This window comes from Oncorhynchus kisutch, linkage group LG17 (genome assembly GCF_002021735.2).
Source record: "Oncorhynchus kisutch isolate 150728-3 linkage group LG17, Okis_V2, whole genome shotgun sequence".
NCBI lineage: Eukaryota > Metazoa > Chordata > Actinopteri > Salmoniformes > Salmonidae > Oncorhynchus > Oncorhynchus kisutch.
In genome coordinates, this window is record NC_034190.2 from 52,016,131 (window position 1) to 52,038,966 (window position 22,836).

The 22,836-nt window shown below is 43.3% G+C and overlaps 2 protein-coding genes across 5 annotated transcripts; both read left to right on the top strand.

Moving 5' to 3' along the window:
• The first annotated feature begins 1,554 nt into the window (after positions 1-1,554).
• On the top strand, positions 1,555-6,950 carry trappc6b (trafficking protein particle complex subunit 6B). The gene is made up of 6 exons (XM_020507177.2): positions 1,555-1,977; positions 2,067-2,134; positions 5,799-5,916; positions 6,035-6,118; positions 6,218-6,311; positions 6,638-6,950. The coding sequence occupies exons 1-6, from the start codon at positions 1,897-1,899 to the stop codon at positions 6,667-6,669; spliced, it is 477 nt and encodes a 158-aa protein (XP_020362766.1). The 5' UTR covers positions 1,555-1,896; the 3' UTR covers positions 6,670-6,950.
• A 600-nt stretch (positions 6,951-7,550) lies between these two features.
• tpx2 (TPX2 microtubule nucleation factor) lies at positions 7,551-16,628 on the top strand. Of its 4 annotated transcripts, none has more exons than XM_020506131.2 (16): positions 7,551-7,731; positions 8,086-8,226; positions 8,551-8,691; positions 8,814-8,967; positions 9,277-9,363; positions 9,832-9,942; positions 10,248-10,357; positions 10,436-10,581; positions 10,750-10,921; positions 11,054-11,192; positions 11,498-11,717; positions 11,954-12,223; positions 12,504-12,650; positions 15,067-15,178; positions 15,591-15,778; positions 16,158-16,628. In XM_020506131.2, the coding sequence occupies exons 2-16, from the start codon at positions 8,112-8,114 to the stop codon at positions 16,266-16,268; spliced, it is 2,223 nt and encodes a 740-aa protein (XP_020361720.1). In that variant the 5' UTR covers positions 7,551-7,731; positions 8,086-8,111; the 3' UTR covers positions 16,269-16,628. The 4 variants fall into 4 exon arrangements, with proteins under 4 accessions (XP_020361720.1, XP_020361722.1, XP_020361721.1 ...); XM_020506132.2 differs by having other exon boundaries at positions 7,616-7,731; positions 8,817-8,967; XM_020506133.2 differs by lacking the exon at positions 8,551-8,691 and having other exon boundaries at positions 7,611-7,731.
• Positions 16,629-22,836: the final 6,208 nt, after the last annotated feature.

Sequence of the window (22,836 nt, forward strand, 5' to 3'; positions counted from 1 at the left end):
CCTTTGTGGTCTAATTGCTGCAAAGAAACCACTACTAAAGGACACCAATAAGAAGAAGAGACTTGCTTGGGCAAATAAACATGAGCAATGGACATTAGACCGTTGGAAGTCTGTCCTTTGGTCTGATGAGTCCAAATTTGAGATTTTTGGTTCCAACCACTGTGTCTTTGTGAGACGCAGAGTAGATAAATGGATGATCTCTGCATGTGTGGTTTCCACTGTGAAGCATGGAGGAGGAGCTTTGCTGCTGATACTGTCAGTGATTTATTTAGAATTCCCATCTGGTTTGCGCTTAGTGGGACTATCATTTGTTTTTCAACAGGACAATGACCCAACACACCTCCAGGCTGTGTAAGGGCTATTTGACCAAGAAGGAGAGTGATGGAGTGCTTAATCAGATGACTTGACCTCCACAATCACACAAGCTCAACCCAATTGAGATGGTTTGGGATGGGTTGGACTGCAGAGTGAAGGAAAAGCAGCCAACAACTGCTCAGTATATGTAGGAACTCCTTCAAGACTGTTGGAAAAACATTCCATGTGAAGCTGGTTGAGAGAATGCTAAGATTGTGCAAAGCTGTCATCAAGGCAAAGGGTGGCTACTTTGAATAATCTCAAATATAACATTTGATTTGTTTAACACTTTTTTTGGTTACTACATGATTCCATATGTTTTATTTAATTGTTCTGATGTCTTCACTTTTATTCTACAACGTAGAAAATAGTAAAAAATAAAGAAAAACCCTAGAATGAGTAGGTGTGTCCAAACTTTTGGCTGGTACTATACATCTTGTGAAATAGAAGCAATTATTGGTACCATGCTTGTGTTCAAAAATAGGGATCCCCCTGATGAACATCACTTCAAATGGCTACCCGGACTATTTACATTGACCCCCTTTATTATTTATTATGATTTTTGCACTGACTCTCTGCACACTCACTCACTAGACTCTAGTCACACACTACATACTACACCGACACACACACACACACACACACCGACACACACACACACTACACACGCTCACACACACAAAACACATACATATTGACTACACACACACACTAACACATAGACAGACTTTCATACTTGTTACATACGCTGCTGCTACTCTGTTTATTATCTATCCTGATTGTCTAGTCACTTTTTGTACATACTGTAGCATTTATTGTTCTTACTTTTTAACTCTGCATTGTTGGAAATGGGCTCGTAAGTAAGCATTTCGTGGTAAAGTCTACACCTGTTGTATTCGGGAACATGTGACCAATACAATTTGATTTGATTTGATGCTATCACAGACGCTACAATGGCACAGATACAAAGATGAGTCCTCTATCTATCTCTATGGAAGTAGTCCATATATGCCTTTGTAACGTTGTTGCCCACATTGCCACAATGTTTCTTGTGTCTAATTAGCTAAATAACACATACATCCACCGGCATTTTTTTAACCGTATGAACTGTTAAATAATAAGGGATGTAATAATCATATGTTCATCCTTTTTCATTTGTCTTTTTCGCTTCCTATTCAGGCATTATTTTGGCCGACTGTTTGCCAGTGTGAAAGAAGGACCTCTGTCAGATGTTTATTTTCATGTCTCATCGTTAAATCTTTGCGTCTCACGACTCAAGTTGAGCTATTTAATCATAGTAATTTATTGATGGCTAGTTAGAAATATATGTTGGCTTAAATACTCTTTGGTTCATAGAAATTTCGATTAGGTTGTGTTCTTTGCTCTACATTATTAAGTGACTGTAGAAACACACATCACTAAATTCAAAGACGAATATATAACGTTATATATATAAATATCTATATATGAATACTGATAGCATTTAGGGTGGCGTCATCCTTACTAGCCAGAGGTGTTTGATAGGTTTGGGAATAACCAAGGATGGCAGACGAAGCCCTTTTTCAGTTTTTACACAATGAGGTGATACAGTATATATACAAATCATCTGAACATGGGGAAATGGTGAGGCCATATTTTTTTAATGGTGTTGGAAAATATGGAATGTGTGTGCATAATAACTAATTATGTTGTTTTATCCTCAAATCCTTTAGGAAAATGGGAGATGTATTACCAAACTGGAAAATATGGGATTCCGGGTGGGTCAGGGACTAATAGAAAGGTTTGTTGAAGCACTATGTTTGTTTAGTTTATTTATTGATACTAATATGATAATTAATGTTGTTGTTTACCACTGTGACCACCTCCAATTATTATAATAATCACTGACATCACCAAACACAAATTATTTCCAAGGGTGATATTTTCCAACCTGATCTGTCAATGGTAATGGAACAATCAGGGCCGGCTCTACCCTTTTTGGGCCCCAAGTTAGATTTGATTGGGGTCCCCTCCCAACCTCACGAAAAAAAAATGTGTGATTGCAGTTTTATAGCCAATTTCCTGCAATTCTACCCATTTAGCCATGGGGTGGATGCATAGTTTTTCAGTTGAAGCAAATTTCCTGCACTACTACACGTGTTTCCATGACTTATACCATGTCAATGATATCTGAGTGAGAGTGATTAACAAAAATCAGTAGGGATCCCCTGAAGGTCAGGGCTCCTGGGCACGTACCCTGTGTGACCGGTTGTTATTTGGTCATGATTGCTACAAGTTTAGATAGCTGGCTAGAGTAATTTTCGAATAAAAAATGTCATGACAGGCCTTATGGAAACAGAAAAGTTTTCGGTAAACTTTCCAAATGTCAACAAAATAAAATATGCTAGACAAGGAGGGATCTTTTTTTGTCTGTAAATTTTAATGGAAACACGTATGTGCAAATATTAATATAATAACGATCATATCGAAGTAAACTTGGAGTCACGTGATGACATGTTGTGTGGTCCTCCCACTATGACTCTTCATGCAGTTTATTAGGCTAGAGATTAAATAAGTTATGGGTGGTGGAAGTGCAAGGTGATGAGCTTAATGCTGCTTTCCAATAAATATTGAGGGTATTTTTCTGGTTACATGATAATCGATGCTTTGCTGCCATTTGAAAACTGAAAATAATCTTGCCCTTTTGTCTATAATAATCTCATCATGTAGGCTATACATTGGGGCAAAAAAGTATTTAGTCAGCCGCCAATTGTGCAAGTTCTCCCACTTAAAAAGATGAGAGAGGCCTGTAATTTTCATCATAGGTACACTTAACTATGACAGACAAAATGAGAAAAAAAATCCAGAAAATCACATTGTAGGATTTTTTATGAATTTATTTGCAAATTATGGTGGAAAATAAGTATTTGGTCAATAACAAAAGTTTATCTAAATACTTTGTTATATACCCTTTGTTGGCAATGACAGAGGTCAAACGTTTTCTGTAAGTCTTCACAAGGTTTTCACACACTGTTGCTGGTATTTTGGCCCATTCCGCTACCTGCACGCTATTGGCTAGAGAGCACGTGCCATTACCAAAGTGGGCACACGCTATAAAACACACATTTTTTTGTGAGAAAACCACCAGTACAGTTAAAAATGTGATTGAAAACAATTGAACTTGAATTTTTATTCTGAACATGGGAATTTAACTGCACAGCCTTTTATTGCAACAAGTCAATTCGATGGGAACACATCTCTGGTGGGAAAATGCACGTATTGTTTTTATGCAGATTTTAGAATATTTGCATAAATCTGTATCCAATTGGATGGAAACCTAGCTAGTGACTGACATACAGTGCCTTGCGAAAGTATTCGGCCCCCTTGAACTTTGCGACCTTTTGCCACATTTCAGGCTTCAAACATAAAGATATAAAACTGTATTTTTTTGTGAAGAATCAACAACAAGTGGGACACAATCAGGAAGTGGAACAACATTTATTGGATATTTCAAACTTTTTTAACAAATCAAAAACTGAAAAATTGGGCGTGCAAAATTATTCAGCCCCTTTACTTTCAGTGCAGCAAACTCTCTCCAGAAGTTCAGTGAGGATCTCTGAATGATCCAATGTTGACCTAAATGACTAATGATGATAAATACAATCCACCTGTGTGTAATCAAGTCTCCGTATAAATGCACCTGCACTGTGATAGTCTCAGAGGTCCGTTAAAAGCGCAGAGAGCATCATGAAGAACAAGGAACACACCAGGCAGGTCCGAGATACTGTTGTGAAGAAGTTTAAAGCCGGATTTGGATACAAAAAGATTTCCCAAGCTTTAAACATCCCAAGGAGCACTGTGCAAGCGATAATATTGAAATGGAAGGAGTATCAGACCACTGCAAATCTACCAAGACCTGGCCGTCCCTCTAAACTTTCAGCTCATACAAGGAGAAGACTGATCAGAGATGCAGCCAAGAGGCCCATGATCACTCTGGATGAACTGCAGAGATCTACAGCTGAGGTGGGAGACTCTGTCCATAGGACAACAATCAGTCGTATATTGCACAAATCTGGCCTTTATGGAAGAGTGGCAAGAAGAAAGCCATTTCTTAAAGATATCCATAAAAAGTGTTGTTTAAAGTTTGCCACAAGCCACCTGGGAGACACACCAAACATGTGGAAGAAGGTGCTCTGGTCAGATGAAACCAAAATTGAACTTTTTGGCAACAATGCAAAACGTTATGTTTGGCGTAAAAGCAACACAGCTCATCACCCTGACCACACCATCCCCACTGTCAAACATGGTGGTGGCAGCATCATGGTTTGGGCCTGCTTTTCTTCAGCAGGGACAGGGAAGATGGTTAAAATTGATGAGAAGATGGATGGAGCCAAATACAGGACCATTCTGGAAGAAAACCTGATGGAGTCTGCAAAAGACCTGAGACTGGGACGGAGATTTGTCTTCCAACAAGACAATGATCCAAAACATAAAGCAAAATCTACAATGGAATGGTTCAAAAATAAACATATCCAGGTGTTAGAATGGCCAAGTCAAAGTCCAGACCTGAATCCAATCGAGAATCTGTGGAAAGAACTGAAAACTGCTGTTCACAAATGCTCTCCATCGAACCTCACTGAGCTCGAGCTGTTTTACAAGGAGGAATGGGAAAAAAATTCAGTCTCTCGATGTGCAAAACTGATAGAGACATACCCCAAACGACTAACAGCTGTAATCGCAGCAAAAGGTGGCGCTACAAAGTATTAACTTAAGGGGGCTGAATAATTTTGCACGCCCAATTTTTCAGTTTTTGATATGTTAAAAAAGTTTGAAATATCCAATAAATGTCGTTCCACTTCATGATTGTGTCCCACTAGTTGTTGATTCTTCACAAAAAAATACAGTTTTATATCTTTATGTTTATGTTTGAAGCCTGAAATGTGGCAAAAGGTCGCAAAGTTCAAGGGGGCCGAATACTTTCGCAAGGCACTGTAACAAGAGAAAAATGTCTGATGCACAGCCACATTTTGAACTTGTACCTTGTGTATTCTAACTCTCAACAGTAAGTTGAGACCCTGACTGAGTAAAAATAAATACAATTTGAAAGTTGCAGGTTTGAGTCAAGTTTTAAGCAGTTCCACACATTTTGCCATTGGCCGGAGAGACATTTCAGTTTTAAGGCAAATTTCCTGCAATTATACACATTTTGCCATGACTCATGCCATGTTAATGATATCTGAGTGAGTGTAACTAACAAAATCAATAGAGGCCCCCTGGAGGACAGGACCCCTGGGCACGTGCCCTGCATGACCGGTTGGTATTCGATTATGATTACTTCAAGTTTAGATAGCTGGGCTGGGGCCCTGGGTTGGGTGCCCCCTAGCGGCCTGGGCCCCTAAGTACCTGTTTCTGTCTGGAGTTGGCCCTGGGAACAACATCATGGTGAACATACTCTTTTTCTTTAGGTTCACCAAAGACACAGCACGGTTTAAAGATGAGCTTGATGTCATGAAATTCATCTGCAAAGACTTCTGGACCTGTGTCTTCAAAAAGCAAATTGACAACCTAAGAACAAACCACCAAGTAAGATTCAATTGCACTTCAATCACCACCTCTCATGGAAATATTATGCGGTCAAATACTTTCACTGAATATATTGTAATTTTTCATGTAGTGTTGATTTCTGCGGATTCTTTTTCAGGGTATTTATGTCCTGCAGGATAACAAGTTCCGGTTACTCACTCAGCTCTCTGCCGGTAAACAGTATTTGGAGCATGCCCCAAAGGTGAGGAAGCGTAATGGGGGAAAACTCACTTGTCAAGCACTATTTATACCTGGACAACTTTCACCACATGAATGGTTCTCCCTGCCCCTGTCATTGCAGTATTTGGCGTTCACATGTGGCCTGGTTAGAGGAGGGCTTTCCAATCTGGGAGTGAAGAGTATTGTCACAGCAGAGGTGTCCGTTATGCCTGCCTGTAAGGAAGACTTTTCTCTTTGGTTGCGCTTGTGAATTGAGAAACCTATTAAACATATAACCACACATTCCTCCATAAACAAGATATCCAGGGTTGTAAACAGTTTAATGAAAGTTAGACTTATTACAGGTATCCAGAGCTATAATGATTATCAACATAACCATGCCCCAACCATTACTCAACACAGTCTAATACAACCAACCAAAAACATCAGCCAGCCCAGACTGATATAGTATGGTGTGTGTGATCTTGGTATGAGAAGAGCAAAATGATCTTGGGATATACAGTACTTTTATCCTTTTGACATATTGTTTATTTCTTCACAGGTAAATTTCAGGTCATGATCCAGAAAATGTAGCACCCTCCGAAGGAAGGCGTATTCACTCCAACGCCACCCATCCCAGTTGTATTGACTTTCTTTATTGAACAAAAGCTTGAAATGTCCTGCATGCAGACATCAGTGTTGTGCCTACATATCATTATGTTTTTATCAAATGTATTTGTACTATTGTTACTTATTATTGTTGATTACGATTAATGAATGCATTATTGTAACATGCACATGAATCATGTTTTTTCTTTACATCTGAAAAATATTATTTGCACTGAGTGTTGATTAAAGACCCAAGTCTATTTCAACCATTGTATCCATATCATTTGTTGACGTTAGACCATAGCATAGGCCTAAATAAGTAGGCCTAACATGCTAAATGTTTTACTTTATTTAACAATTGATAAAGATTAGGCCTACAGAGCATGATGCTGTGCAAATGCACATTTATTATTTGCAGTTGATTGCCCATCGAGTTGAATTTGTTACATTGTTGATAAATTAATCATGAAAATGATGCTCTTCAAAGAACATGGTCAAAGATGTCCCCTTTCATCTGTTGTTGTTGAACCCCCTCCCCCCTTGATAATGGAAGTGTTAGTTTTGCATGGTCCGTTGTCCCAGTTGGGTGGAGTTTTATTTTGAGGTCCAGTGGAATGGTTTAAAATGTGTAAACCCCGGGCCATCCAAAACGAACTCGTGCACTGTTGTAGGTTTTTGGGGGAATTTAAAATTATAATTACTTATGTGGGTTTCTTATCTAGATACATTAGTTGACTCTGGGTAAGAGTGTCTGCTAAATTAGTAAAATGTAGCTAAATGAAAATGTAAGAATGTGGGGATTCAGGATTGTTACAGAAAGTCCTCACGTGGCAGGAAATATAATTTGAGTATGCCGTAATCCAGGCACGTTGAGCCAATGGAAAACCAATTGCTCTGGAAGAGGCTGTTGATTGGCTGGTTCAAATGGGGAGGAAATTTAAACGGTAACGCCAAACCTTATTTTGTTATTTCAGCACTGAAGTTAACTGACGGCTCAAGGGATTGCCACTACGGCTTGGTTGTGTTTGTAAGATACGCGTTTAAAAGGTATGTTATAATGTAGTGTGTTTTTAATGAACATGTTAACTTTAAAAAAAATCTCATATCTCAGATAATTTGGATCCACAGTACAGTATCTAGCTAGTACCCCGACGTTAGCTACTGTAGCTAGCTTCAATACACTAACGATACCATTTCTAGTATTTTGTTTTTATATGGCTCTCTTGTGATTTGTAATGTTAACGTACTATATATATATATATAATTTCGCTAAGCAGTTAAATGTGTTCATGGGGGAAAAGCGTAACGTTTTTCTCGCTAATTTAGCCACTGCTACGTTTTCAAAACTAACTCCCATCTTAACAATTGGCCTCATGTCATGCATCAACATCTACTTGTTAGGAGAGCAGCTACAGACAGCTGCTGAAATGGATGGTGAGATGGCGCAGAGTGAATCGGCAAGTCACTACGAATTTGATGCACCGTCACATGTCATTGATTTTAAAGCATTGGATACGGAGGACAACGCAGACATTTGGTTTGGTAAGATATGTTCGCAAGCTTGTGCACAATATTATAAAGTATTTTGGAGGAAATCCGATTTTAGAAGTCATGGGATTGTTAGTAAGGCAACGGTTATTCAATTCCCATGGGCTGTGTAAGGATAGATCTTACAAGATGAATGCATGTATTTTTAAATATTGGAACACGCTGACGGTTATACAATTCCCATGGGCTGTGTAAGGATAGATCTTCCCAAGATTAATGCATGGTTTTTTAAATATTGGAGCATGCTGACATATGGGTGATCTTGGTGTTAAATGCTGTATCACCTATTCACTATCACGATTCTTGAATCGTTTGCAGACCAATGTGCTGGCCAGGATGGTGGAATGTTTGGCCACCTTGCCACCCCAAACAGAAACAATATGCCATTTGGAATGACTCCTAAAACACACTTGCCCAGGGTGATTGTATCTCCCAGGGTGAGGGACAACTCTAACTCAGGTTGGTACTTCAGACAGTTTTACGATTATCCAGGGTGTTTTCACACTTACATTCACAAGTTGGACTGACCTGTGTGTAATATATATATATATATATATATATATATATTCTTGTTTCCACAGTAGAGTCCCCAAGCACTTCCTCGGGACCTACCACAGCAGATTCCCCGAGCATGTCCTCAGCTACCCTCCCCAACATTGTCACCTCCTGGGGAAATAAGCCAGCTCCGGTAGCTGCCCTGCCCAAAAGGAAGGGACCCCCTGCCCAACCGCGCAGGTATGTTGCTTCTAGAACACTCAGCTCGGCTGACATCTCGTTTGAGGCTCTACATTGGTCAAATTGAGTTACTAAGGAATGTGGTTATTTTTTAAAAACCCAATTGCAGCCATCCTGCTGCATTCATGGGTGTTTGGAATATTTATTTTATTAGTTAATGTCAAGTGGAAAGGAAAGATGGCAAAAGGTTATAACTTTAACATTATGTTTCTTTTATAACGGCATCAACCTGTTTAGCTGCAGACCAGTATTAGACCAAGCAAATATATGCTTTTAAGTGGTAATATAACACTTGTTTCTCCACTGAAGGGTGTCAAAGCGCAAAGAGGCAGCCTGCAATGATGAAGGACGGCACACTGCCCCTCAAGTGCCACCACCTGTCAAGAAGCAGAGAAGGTCAGAGAACTTATACATTTTCACTATCCTCCCCTCTGCCGCAGTGTGCCTGGAATTATTAAATCTAGCCCTGGATGTGGTCATGGCAGAGACAGCAATTCATCTTACGGTTTACAGCTCAAACCCAAAGGCTGTAACACAAAACACACAAAAACCCACCAACATTTTGTCAACCAACTGGAGTATCTTGTCTTCCCCCTCCCACCATGGTGGAAATGTATTTTGAGAGGGCTTGTTTAGCATGGTCCAAACTGTTGACTATTGGGTTTGAAGTATGAAATTAATATTGTGTTGATGAATGTATTCCTTTATCACATGCAGCGCTCTCCACCTCTGCTTTGTCAACAATAATGCCTGGGCAGTGGTGCTGTTTCCCCCCTACTGCAGATTCCATCTTTAATAATGAACCTTGACCAATTGTCTTGTGGACAAAAGTAACCAGACTGTCCTGGTCTGTTCATTTGCCAGGAGCTCATCTCTGCCCCCCAGGCGCAGTCTTAGTGTCCGCACCACCGTGCGACTCAACCCCAGAGCAGCCACGCAGGCCCGGCACGTTGCAGCAGCCCCCACCACCACACAGTATGTCATACTTCTATCACTCATGGATTTTAATTCAAGGAGGCATGCATGACCTGATGTTGGTGCTGACAAGACTGTCAGTCCTTTAATCCATGGATATATTAAGGCATTTGACTGGTTACATTTCCCATCACTCAGCATTATAACCCTAGCAATAACTCTCCTTATTCAACTAATCAAGTATTGACACGGCTAGGACAAAAGCTTGCAAAACCCAGTGGTTCTCTAGGACCAATATTGTGGAACACTGCATTTGAAGGTTAATATCCCTAGATTGTGTTATAAAGTTTGTATGTCAACCCCAGGCATAAGAGCTCTGAGCAGCAGGAGATGGAGCGCATCAAGACTCTTCAGAAGGAAGTGGCTGACCAGCGGAAGAGGAACGAGGCCAGTTACAGGGCTGCAATGGCAGGCAGTGAGTAGCTTCAATTTTAGCAAGGGGTAATGTCTGCATTAAGCAGGATTTCATCTTGTCAATCATGTCGTCATTCAGGTCAGCCCCCTAAGAAGCTGGCTCTGGCCACCACCGTACCCAAAGAGTTCAACTTCAGCACAGACGGACGTGTCAAGGTCGGCACCTTGCCACCGCACAAGGAGATGGACTTCACCGCACAGCTCCGCAAGCACCCATCCTCCCCCGTAAGTAGCTAGCTTCATTTGGGCCACATCAGCTGCTATGGCAGTTTAAGGGATGGGTGCAACCCAAAAATATGATTTTTCCAATTCCCTACATTGTCGCTTCACCCAGACATTAGTGATTATTTTTTTCCCCCTTGAAGTAATCTCCTGAATTATTTTCTTTGTCAGGCCAAGGCACCAAATGGTACCACTGTGCCAAAGCCCTTTAACCTGTCTACTGGCAGCAAGAGGAAGCTGGAGGACCCTGCCCCCTACGTGCCCATGGCCCAGCAGATTGAGCAGTTTCAGAGACGGACTCCAACCCGCTACCACCTTCGCAGTCGACAGAGCCACGAGAGGGGTGTGTATTAGCTCTAATCCAGCTAGTCCTTTCTGTTATACATGACAGGCAATGGTGGCAGTCCCATGCTCTGGGGTGTGCTTCGTGCGTGAATTAAAAATGGCAGCAAACTGAAATGATTCTCTCCTTCAGGCCCGTCGCCTGTGAAGAGTGAGCAGCTGAAGATCACCCACCCTCACACCCCTCTGCTGATGACCCGGCAGAGGCGCCGACCCACGGCAGTCAAGAGCAGCGCTGAGCTTGAGGCTGAGGAACTCCAGAAACTCCAACAGTGAGTCCACACTTACGGCTTCTTTACTCTGTTCTTCTACTGGCATGTGGTGTGGCCTATAAATAGTAGTTATTAGACTTGGTGGGTTACTTCTACCAGTGTGTACTCTACGTTACTAGAATGAAGCTGACACGTTTACTGGTGCTCCAGCCCATTCATGGTCCAATGACCTTGAACCCTCTTCAAGAAGATAGAAATACTTTGTATTGAACATATATGATTTGTTTCAATTTGAATAAGGAATTGTCTTCACTTATTCTATTTGCAACCTTCATTATCCACCCATGTCCTGTGGTATCTTCCAGGTTTAAGTTCAAGGCCCTGGAGCTGAACAGGAAGATCCTAGAGGGGGCGCTGAATCCCAAGAAGCCCTCGGTGAAGGAGTCCACGCGGCCGGAGTGCTTCCATTTGCACATGGACAAGAGGCTGACGGATCGAAATGCCAGTAAGAAGCCGGAGGAGCCAGAGGAGCAGCACACCTTCCACTCCCGCCCGCTGCCGGTTAGGATCCTAGAGGAGGTGGTGGTGAGTGCTACACGGCCAACTCTAGTTTTTACTCGTTTGTCATGGATTGGTAGTACATGTAGCCTAGATGCGAGTCTGTTTGCAGTCTGCTCCTTATGGTATTGCCATGCCAAACAATGAACAGAAAATGTAGTATTTTGCAAGCAAAACATTCTAGCTCTGGTGTAATACCATGACGGTATATATGATGTGATGGTGCCCTTGCTAATGGGATACGCACACCTGTTGGTTTACAGGGTGTCCCGGAGAAGAAGGTGGTATGTCCCACTGTTCCAGAGTCCCCTGCATGGGCCCTGAAGAAGAGGGTGCGCATAGACAGAAAGGTGGAGGAGGTAAAACCCCCGGCCCCGCTCAAGGCCCACGCGGCACCCCACTTTGGCCTGCCCTTCCAGCCTAAGCTCCAGGACAAGACCCATATGGACGTGTGCCCCTTCTCCTTTGAAGAGCGGGAGTGTGAGAAAAGGCTGCTGAAAGAGAAGAGGCTAGAGGAGCTTAGGCATGAAGAGGTACTGCCTTAAAAGTGTTCAGTTTTCTCCTCGGGTTGCTTTTGCCTTAAATTCTATTTAATATGGGGAGACCTGATGAGTAGTCCTACTAGAGGGGTTACAGGAGCAGTTCCCTGTTGTGCCCTGTGTCATTAGATGGTGACGAGCAAGGTGTTACACATCTAAGATTTGTGGTGCAACATTATTTTGAGATAATGAATTAAAGCCTTTTTGCTGCACTTTGTTTTGCTAGAAAATGTTATCGTAACCAGATTGGTCAATAAAAAATTCTGAACCTCAGGTGCCAAAGTTCAAGGCCCAGCCGCTGCCGGACTTCCATGAAGTGGTCCTGCCAGAGAAGAAGGTGGCTGAGCCCACCAAGCCTGAGCCCTTCAAGCTGCTCATTGACGAGCGGGGAGCTGTAAAGCATGACCGCTGGGAGCAGATGGTAAGGCCCAAGGCGGGGTCCCTGGACAACTCCAGAGTTGTACTGACTGGCTTTATTGAATTCCTGCTCGGCTGTCAAACTGAAGATGTGGCTAAGTTCATGCAGTTGCTTTCATACTCTGACCCTATAAGTATAATAACGAGCTCCGTATTTCTGACTGGCACCAAAGTACTGCGTGTCAGGCACAATCAGTTTTTTAAGTTTAATTTTTATATGTGCATCGACTATTTGCATAATCCTATTTCCTGCCTAGAGCTGTTGCAGTGACCCTATTACTGCCACACCAGCAGTCATGAGTCATGACCACAGTAAAATTCTGATCTTAAAATTCTGATTCTAATTGGGGCTCTATTGTCCCTCTAAACACTGCAAATAAAATTGCATAACGCTTATGAAAACACTATGTGCTTTTAAAACTCACCTCACTGTGATCCATTTGAAGAAAGATGTTCAACCGGTTGAAATGGAGTGGAAGACATGGTCAAAGAACCTGATTTAACATTGTTCCGTTATACAATACACAGCCTACTGCACATGGCAATAAAACGTAAAAAGAAACTGATTTAAAGATGTCTTTGGTATGTAATTGGTGAAGCCGAAATGAAACAAATTTAGCTTACAATTATAGTGAAATTTACCTTTACCTTAAGCTACAGAATATTACACAGCTGAGTTTACATTTCCTTCATTCTCCTTTCTCCAGTGTGCATAGAGGGGTTGTCAACAGTTATTTAATAATATTTTTTTTTTTACCCTCTTTCTCCCCAATTTCGTGGTATCCAATTGTTAGTAGCTACGATCTTGTCTCATTGCTACAACTCCCGTACCGCTCGGGAGAGACGAAGGTTGAAAGTCATGCGTCCTCCGATACACAACCCAACCAAACCGCACTGCTTCTTAACACAGCGCGCATCCAACCTGGAAGCCAGCTGCACCAATGGACCTGGCAACCTTGGTTAGCATGCACTGTGCCCGGCCCGCCACAGGAGTCGCTGGTGCATGATGAAACAAGGATATCCCTACCGGCCTAACCCGGACGATGCTAGGCCAATTGTGCGTCGCCCCACAGACCTCAGTCTGGGCGCGAACCCAGAGTCTCTGGTGCCACTGCGCCACCCGGGAGGCCCCGGTTGTCAACCGTTTAATCAAATGTTTCGTCGTGAAAACATGTTACTATCAATGTTCCCGAACAGATTTCACTTGGTTTCCCAAATTTAAGCACTGGGTTGCTGCAGGAACATGGTTGGAGAGTCCACGGCCTACAGAGTTAGCTGAATATCACCCGTTGTGCAGTGACATTACCAGACTTGCATGAAAAACACTGGTGGGAAAGGGCCTCTATTTTCTATTCCAGTGCATAAGGGTGACCATGTCTTGACCATTTGATAATGAGCCATTCTAAATCGAAACAAATTTGACAATAGTAAAGACTAGGTTAAATTGAGAATAGTCTGATGGGTGAAAATAGATCACTCAATGAGAACTGCATGTGCATCCTGAGGCAAGGAACGGAATGCAGGCTTTTTTGACTTTCTCAATTCATCAATAGCCTATAGTCGCATCATGCAGCCCATATCTTTTTATCTAACGTTTGTATCATTCACAACTAAAGTTGCCAAAACTCAATGTAGCATATAGGACCTGTTTCAAATTCTCACTTTTACACTCAACATAGCCGCTTCATATGCGCACCCTCTTGCTCCGGAATGGGGGAAAAATATCCTTTCTATTTTATTCAGCCGAGTTCAATTATAATTCTTACTATAAAATAATGGCAAGGGACATCTTGTCTGCTAAATGAACAAGCCTAAAGCATGGAGCATACCCAACTTATATTCTTTTCTGAAATACATTTTCTTCATGTATCTTTAGACCTGCCTAAAATAATGGATTTGTTGTGATGAATATTTACTGATGGTGAATAAGTCTTTCGCCCTAATTTCGTGATATCCAATTAAGAGCTTGTCTCATCGCTGCAACTCCCCAACGGGCTCTGGAGACGCGTAGGTCGAGTCATGTGTCCGCCAAACCGCCCTTCTAACACCCGCCCACTTAACCCGGAAGCCGCCTGCACCCATGTGTAGAAGTAAACACTGTTTAGCTGACGACTGAAGTCAGCCTGCAGGCATCCGCCCGCAACAAGGAGTCACTAGAGCGTGATGAGGCAAGTAAAGCCACCACCCGGCCAAACCCTCCCCTAACCTGGACAACGCTGGGCCAATTGTGCGCCTCCTATATGGGACTCCTGTTCACAGCTGGTTGTGACACAGCCTGGGCTCAAACCCTGGTCTGTAGTGACGCCTCAAGTGCTGCGATGCAGTGCCTTAGACCGCTGCGCCACTCGGGAGGAAACGTATTTATGTAGATGTGACAAAGCACTATTCCTGCCCGAACCCCTCTGTTTTGTTCTCTCCAGGTGAAGGAGGAACAGAAGCACCAGGCGGAGGCAGCCACCTTCAAAGCTCGACCAAATATGGTCACTCACAAAGAGCCGTTCATCCCCAAGAAAGAGAACCGCTCTGTCCTGGGTAAGTATGATCACACCAGCCTTGCTCACCTCTTTCTGCACTGGCCATAGACTACAACCGTAGTCCTGGAAACCTGTTGGACCTCTTTAACTCAACTCCTCCTCCCACCTTTTTATCTCAGGGATTCCCCCACTTCTGTCACCCTGAACAGATCTCTTGGATCATTACCTGTCTTGAGACTAATCTCAAGCCTATTTCTTTCCCTCAACTACAAATTCCAGTCTTGTTTATCTTAGTCTCAACACTGGATCAGGGTTACCTACTCCTTTACGTGGGCTTTGTTTGGGTAACGCTGAGCTGGACTTCTGCACTCATAACCTTTTTGCCTTTCCTTTACCACCTGCCAATCTTTATTTTTAAACACCTCACCACCCAAACCCCTTCACCTTTTTTTTTTCTTGCCTCTCTTTAGAAGACATGAATAATTCCGTAGTTCCAGAGGGCTTCCAGCTGTCTACAGAGCGCCGCGCCAAGGAGCGGCTGGAGTTTGACCGGGCGGTGAGTGAGAAGGAGGCTCTGAGGGCTTGCATGGAGGAGGAACAGCGCAGGGAGCAGGAGGAGCGTGAGAAGGAGGACATGGCCAGGCTACGCCTGGAACAGGTAACTACACTGACCTTAGACCAGCCCTGCCCAGAGGTTGGTCATGTGCTTAAAATACTGTAGAGTTAAGTTGTAGCCTGGTAAGGGCTTGTTGTCCCTATACCACTTTTAAACCAGTCTCCCTCTACATGTGCTGGCTTTTGTTTCAGCACAAACACGCCAACCTGAACTTGTCTAAAACTTTCCTTTTTGGTTTCAAAATGTTGTGTACCCTAATCTGATGTTTGCTCTAGCGCCGGCACCAACACACCTGGTACAACTGATTTATTGCTCATTAGGGTATTTGGTATAATTTTTAGTCGGGCATGTGGTGGTTTGTCGGAACAGAAGCCCTGGTTGTACCTTAGTGTAACGTGAGTGTCCTCGCTCTGTCCCTCAGGTCCACAAAGCCCAACCCGTCAGACGTTACAAACAGCTGGAGCTGAAGAAGAGCGACGTCACACTCACTGTGCCCCAGTCTCCCAACTTTTCTGATCGCTTCCGCATGTGATGGATAAGGGATTTAGTTGTGTATATTATATAAACACTTTAGTTCTATGCCGCTTCTGTCTGCCTTTTATTTTATTGGTTTGAACCTTCGGCTTTACATTTCTCTGGAAAAACCTGACTACTCGTTCCCACTATGGCCTGTACATTACTTGCTTGTTCTGACTTGCTGTCGCTTTGCTTTCGATTATGTATAATAAAGTCATGTTCTTAATGTCTTCACCTTTTAAACCACCAGGCTTTAAATTCATAATCTCTCTTTGAAGTCTTGTTACCTGGATTTAATTTCCTGACATGAATGTAGTCTTGACTGTCTGCAACATTTTGCAGCAGCCTTCTGCCAATAAAAATGGACTACAACGTTCTCTGATACTTTCTGAATTCTTTATGAGCTTTTGCAGTTTCTCAACCTTTTTTCCACCAGGGACCGGTAGTCGGTAGTTTTCCCTCTGGGGGGGTGGGGGGCTTACAGCACTAGAACTGGGTATATGTGTTGACTATCTCCAGGACCAGAGGCTGACCAACTGAGCAAGGTTTTCAACTGTTCTGCCTGTGGCTATGGAACCCTGGCCTGTTCACTGGATGTGCTGTTTTCGACTGCTGCACCTGTCTCGAACTCAATGCTCCGCTATGACAAGAGAACTGACATTTACTCCTGAGGTGCTGATCTGTTGCACTCTACAACCACTGTGATTTATTATTTGACCCTTCCGGTCATCTATGAAAGTTTGAATTTCTTGGCGCTGTACTGTTATCTCCACCCGAAACAGCCAGAAGAGGATTGGCCACCCCTCAGAACCTGGTTTGTGCCTTTCTCGGGTGTGCCTCTTAACAAGGCACACCTGTTTTAATTTAAAGGTGACTATCTCATGACGCTGGTTGAGTGTGCAAAGCTGTCATGCTTATTACATGATTCCATATGTGTTCATTGTTTTGATGTCACTATTGTACAATGTGGAAATATAAAGAAACCCTGGAATGAGGTGTCAACTTTTGACTCGTACTGTATATTTTTGTTGGAGCAGATGGCCAAAACAATTATTTGTACACTGCAAATTGACCACAGCTAAGCCCAAAGATATGTACCTGAATAATTGCCTGCCCAGCATTTTTATACATGACCCGAAGCTTGATGGGATGTTAATTGTATAACTCAGGAACTGAACCTGTGTGGAAGCAATATACACTGCTCAAAACAAAGTGAACACTAAAATAACACATCCTAGATCTGAATAAATGAAATATTCTTAAATACTTTTTCTTTACATAGTTGAATGTGCTGACAACAAAATCACACTTATCAATGGAAATCAAATTTATCAACCCATGGAGGTCTGGATTTGGAGTGACACTCTGAATTAAAGTGGAAAACCAAACTACAGCCTGATCCAACTTTGATGGAATGGAAAACAAGTCAAAATTAGGCTCAGTAGTGTGTGTGGCCTCCACGTGCCTGTATGACCTCCCTACAACGCCTGGGCATGCTCCTGATGAGGTGGTGGATGGTCTCCTGAGGGATCTCCTCCCAGACCTGGACTAAAGCATCTGCCAACTCCTAGACAGTCTGTGGTGCAACGTGGCGTTGGTGGATGGAGCGAGACAGATGTGCTCAATTGGATTCAGGTCTCACAAGGGGTCTGAGGATCTCATCTCCGTACCTAATGGCAGTCAGGCTACCTCTGGCGAGCACATGGAGGGCTGTGCGGCCCCCCAAAGAAATGCCACCCCACACCATGACTGACCCACCGCAAACCGGTCATGCTGGAGGATGTTGCAGGCAGCAGAACGTTCTCCACGGCGTCTCCAGACTCTGTCACATGTGCTCAGTGTGAACCTGCTTTCATCTGTGAAGAGCACAGGGTGCCAGTGGCGAATTTGCCAATCTTGGTGTTCTCTGGCAAATGCCAAACGTCCTGCACAGTGTTGGGCTGTAAGCACAACCCCCACCTGTGGACGTCGGGCCCTCATACCACCCTCATGGAGTCTGTTTCTGACCGTTTGAGCAGACACATGCACATTTGTGGCCTGCTGGAGGTCATTTTGCAGGGCTCTGGCAGTGCTCCTCCTGCTCCTCCTTGCACAAAGGCGGAGGTAGCGGTCCTGCTGCTGGGTTGTTGCCATCCTACGGCCTCCTCCACGTCTCCTGATGTACTGGCCTGTCTCCTGGTAGTGCCTCCATGCTCTGGACACTACGCTGACAGACACAGCAAATCTTCTTGCCACAGCTCGCATTGATGTGCCATCCTGGATGAGCTGCACTACCTGAGCCACTTGTGTCCGTTGTAGACTCCGTCTCATGCTACCACTATAGTGAAAGCACCGCCAGCATTCAAAAGTGACCAAAACATCAGCCAGGAAGCATAGGAACTGGTCACCACCTGCAGAACCACTCCTTTATTGGGGATGTCTTACTAATTGCCTATAATTTCCACCTGTTGTCTATTCCATTTTCACAACAGCATGTGAAATTGATTGTCAATCAGTGTTGCTTCCTAAGTGGACAGTTTGATTTCACAGAAGTGTGATTGACTCTGAGTTACATTGTGTTGTTTAAGTGTTCCCTTTATTTTTTTCAGCGGTGTACTTTGTATCCTTGTGTTTACATTATTTTGGCAGTAACCTGTATATCTGAATTCCAAAATGAAACAAATTGGAAAGAGTATCTGAAACAGGAAGAGTATTATGGCGGAACAGTATCTGATAGTTTAGTGAGAGGCTACAACACCAATAGGTATGCTTTTTAGGAGTCTTTACTAGAAGACTTGTCCAAACTGAGACAATTAGCCAAGACTCAGACATCTGGATCACTGTCTTCTGTGCACAAATACTGGAATGTTTTTGTGTGCACATGCTCTCCATCAGATAAACTGCATCTATGTCCTGCTCTTGATGTCTGTCTGGCCTATCATGCATACCTTGGTTATCTGCTACTGTTTCGCAACCCTTTGCACACTTGACCCTTGCTTGCCTATTTCTGGACCATAAGGCTGTAGCTGGAAGAGATGACAGAGAACCAGCTCACTGCGGCTTTCTCCTCTCTGGATGAGACCAACCCCACTGTGACTAACCAGTACTGGTCTTTCTGCTCATCCTGTACCTGATCTTACTTTATTGTTCCTACTCGGTCTTCTACTGTTTTCATTGATCTAAGAGGTAGGTAGAATTTGAAGAGTAGCAACCTTTGTATTTGTTGATGGAGCTGTAACCAACTCTGCTGACCTTTGTAGCATATTTAATTTTACCTTTATTTAACTAGGCAAGTCAGTTAAGAACAAATTCTTATTTTCAATGACGGCCTAGTGGGTTAACTAACTGCCTGTTCAGGGTCAGAACAACAGATTTGTACCTTGTTAGCTCGGGGGTTTGAACTTGCAACCTTCCGGTTACTAGTCCACCGCTCTAACCACTAGGCTACCCTGCCGCCCCATATGTAACTAGTAACAATTGCATTTGTAAAAAGTAGCATTTGTAACGATCACTTCCATTTCCTGAGGATAACTGTGATGATAGCCTCAAATCTGTGCCTCTGTCTTCTGTTACTCTTGCCTCTGCTTCTAGTCTAAAGGCTGGTTTTGCAGAGGCCTGTTGAGGGCCACTGTTCGTCCATAATGGGTTCAGGGCATTGTCCGCCAGCAGTCTCACTTCCTACAGACCTACCTGTCCTAGAGGCCAAAGTAGATCACTTGGATGAGCTCTCCAGAGGAATAAGCGCCTGCTCCATCTGCCCCACCTGCAGTCTGCACAGCGGCCAGCGAGAGGCGACAGAGAGACAGCTTTTGGCCCATTCCAGGCCGCTAGAGAACTTCAAATCAAAGTTTATTTGTCACATGCGCCGAAAACAACAGGTGTAGACCTTACAGTGAAATGCTTACTTACAGGCTCTAACCAATAGTGCGAAAAAAAGGTATGTGTGTGTGTGTGTGTGTGTGTGTGTGTGTGTGTGTGTGTGTGTGTGTGTGTGTGTGTGTGTGTGTGTGTGTGTGTGTGTGTGTAGGTAGGTAAGTAAAGAAATAAAACAACAGTAAAAATACATTTGAAAATAACAGTAGCAAGGCTCTATACAGACACCGGTTAGTAAGGCTTATTGAGGTAGTATGTACATGTAGGTATTGTTAAAGTGACTAGGCATATATGATGAACAGAGAGTAGCAGAAGCGTAAAAAGAGGGGTTGGCGGGTGGTGGGACACAATGCAGATAGCCCGGTTAGCCAATGTGCGGGAGCACTGGTTGGTCGGGCCAATTGAGGTAGTATGTACATGAATGTATAGTTAAAGTGACTATGCATATATGAGAAACAGAGAGTAGCAACAGTGTAAAAGAGGGGTGGGGGGGCACACAATCCAAATAGTCTGGGGAACCATTTGGTTACCTGTTCAAGAGTCTTATGGCTTGGGGGTAAAAACTGTTGAGTAACCTTTTTGTCCTAGTCTTGGCACTCCGGTACCACTTGCCCAGTCTATGACTGGGGTGGCTGGGGTCTTTGACAATTTTTAGGGTCTTCCTCTGTCACAGCCTGGTGTTGAGGTCCTGGATGGCAGGCAGCTTTGCCCCAGTGCTGTACTGGGCCATACGCACTACCCTCTGAAGTGCCTTGCAGTCGGAGGCCGAGCAATTGCCATACCAGGCAGTGATGCAATACTCTCTATGTTGCAGCTGTAGAACCTTTTGAGGATCTCAGGACCCATGCCAAGTCTTTTTAGTTTCCTGTTGGGGAGTAGGCTTTGTGGTGCCCTCTTCACGACTGTCTTGGTGTGTTTGGACCATTCTAGTTTGTTGTTGATGTGGACACCAAGGAACTTGAAGCTCTCAACCGGCTCCACTACAGCCCTGTCGATGAGAATAGGGGCGTGCTCGGTGCTCCTTTTCCTGTAGTCCACAATCATCTCCTTAGTCTTGGTTACGTTGAGGGATAGGTTGTTATTCTGGCACCACCCGGCCAGGTCTCTGACCTCCTCCCTATAGGCTGTCAGTGATCAGGCCTACCAACTTGGAGAGGATGAGTAAAATGCAGAGGACATTAGAGGGCCTGACCAAAGGTAACAAGTTCAATGACACATGGAAGTATTGTATCATTATTTCACGGACTTAGTTTGACTGAGCTCACTACAGTTCAAAAAGGTTGTATTTAAATGTCTCAACCAACGCCATGTGATTCATCTGAATGAAAGTTTCAAACATCATTTGAAAGATGAATAGCTGTGAAGTGGATATAAATTACAATGATTTTGCTCTCTCAATGTTGATGTTACAACAATGCTCATGCTATTGTGAAAATGAGAGGCTTGTAGGAAATGTGTCCAACTTCCATTGAAGACTATTCTGTTTTGTCTTGTAACTGAGGTCTGGAGCAAAGGCCCCCCCAACTGTCACAAATGACAAGACACATTTTAATCACCACTTGAAGCACTGCGTGGTCACTCACCATGAATCAAAGAGGCACTCATGCATGTGTCGGTGTCATGAAAAGTAATCAATGGTTCTTTTATCCACTACAATGTTTACAACCGGAGAATATCCTTTGTGTGAATCACACTGGCCATCAGGTGAAGATTTATTTATTTTTATTTTACCTTTATTTTACTAGGCAAGTCAGTTAAGAACAAATTCTTATTTTCAATGACGGCCTAGGAACAGTGGGTTAACTGCCTGTTCAGGGGCAGAACGACAGATTTGTACCTTGTCAGCTCGGGGATTCGAACTTGCAACCTTTCTGTTACTAGTCCAACACTCTAACCACTAGGCTACCCTGCCGCCCCTCATCGACTTTGGGCTGGTCAGAAGGTAATCCCTCCTTTCTCCACAGCTGTGTGTGTGTTGGGGGCTTTATTTTGAGTAGCTCTCAAAGGTAACCTTGAAAATGAATGTTCTTTCTTCCTGGGAATCAGATACAGGTCACGGGTAGGCTCTGAGTCAATTTTAGAACCCCTGAATTTCTGGCCCCAGAGGTGGTTAACTTTGACTTTGTGTCCTTCCCCACAGATGTGGACCTTAGGGGTCATCACTTATATGCTTCGAGTCTAATATACACTACATTAACAAAAGTATGTGATTATTAGTTTAATTGTAATACTTCTACCCGTTTCCGTTTGGCCAGAGGACGAATAAGTGCTGCACAGTGTCTAATACGCCCGTGGCGCAACAACATTGCAGAGAAGGCCATGGGCAGCAATATAGTACTGAAGTCCCAGGTCCTACTGAAGAAATACCTGGCGAAGAGACTATGGAAGATTATCAGTTCAACAGATTTCCTACACCACACATGTTACTCTGGTTCATTTTGTGGTTAGAAGATATATTGTTTACATTACAGTAGTTTTATCATCTTTGCACTGCAATCAACTTCATGTAAATTGATTCTGGTCTACCAGTTGATGAGATGCAACGAAGCTTCCTGCCTTGCTCACTGTATGTTGTAAATGTGCTTCTGACCTCTTCCGTTGGACTGCATTCCTGTAAAGACTTCCCTCACAATCAGTCAGAAGATCCTCATCTTGGTCTGTCTGTGTAAAATAAACTGGTGTGTGATTAAATAGTGGCTACGCTACATCGTTTGACTCGTAAAATGTACATA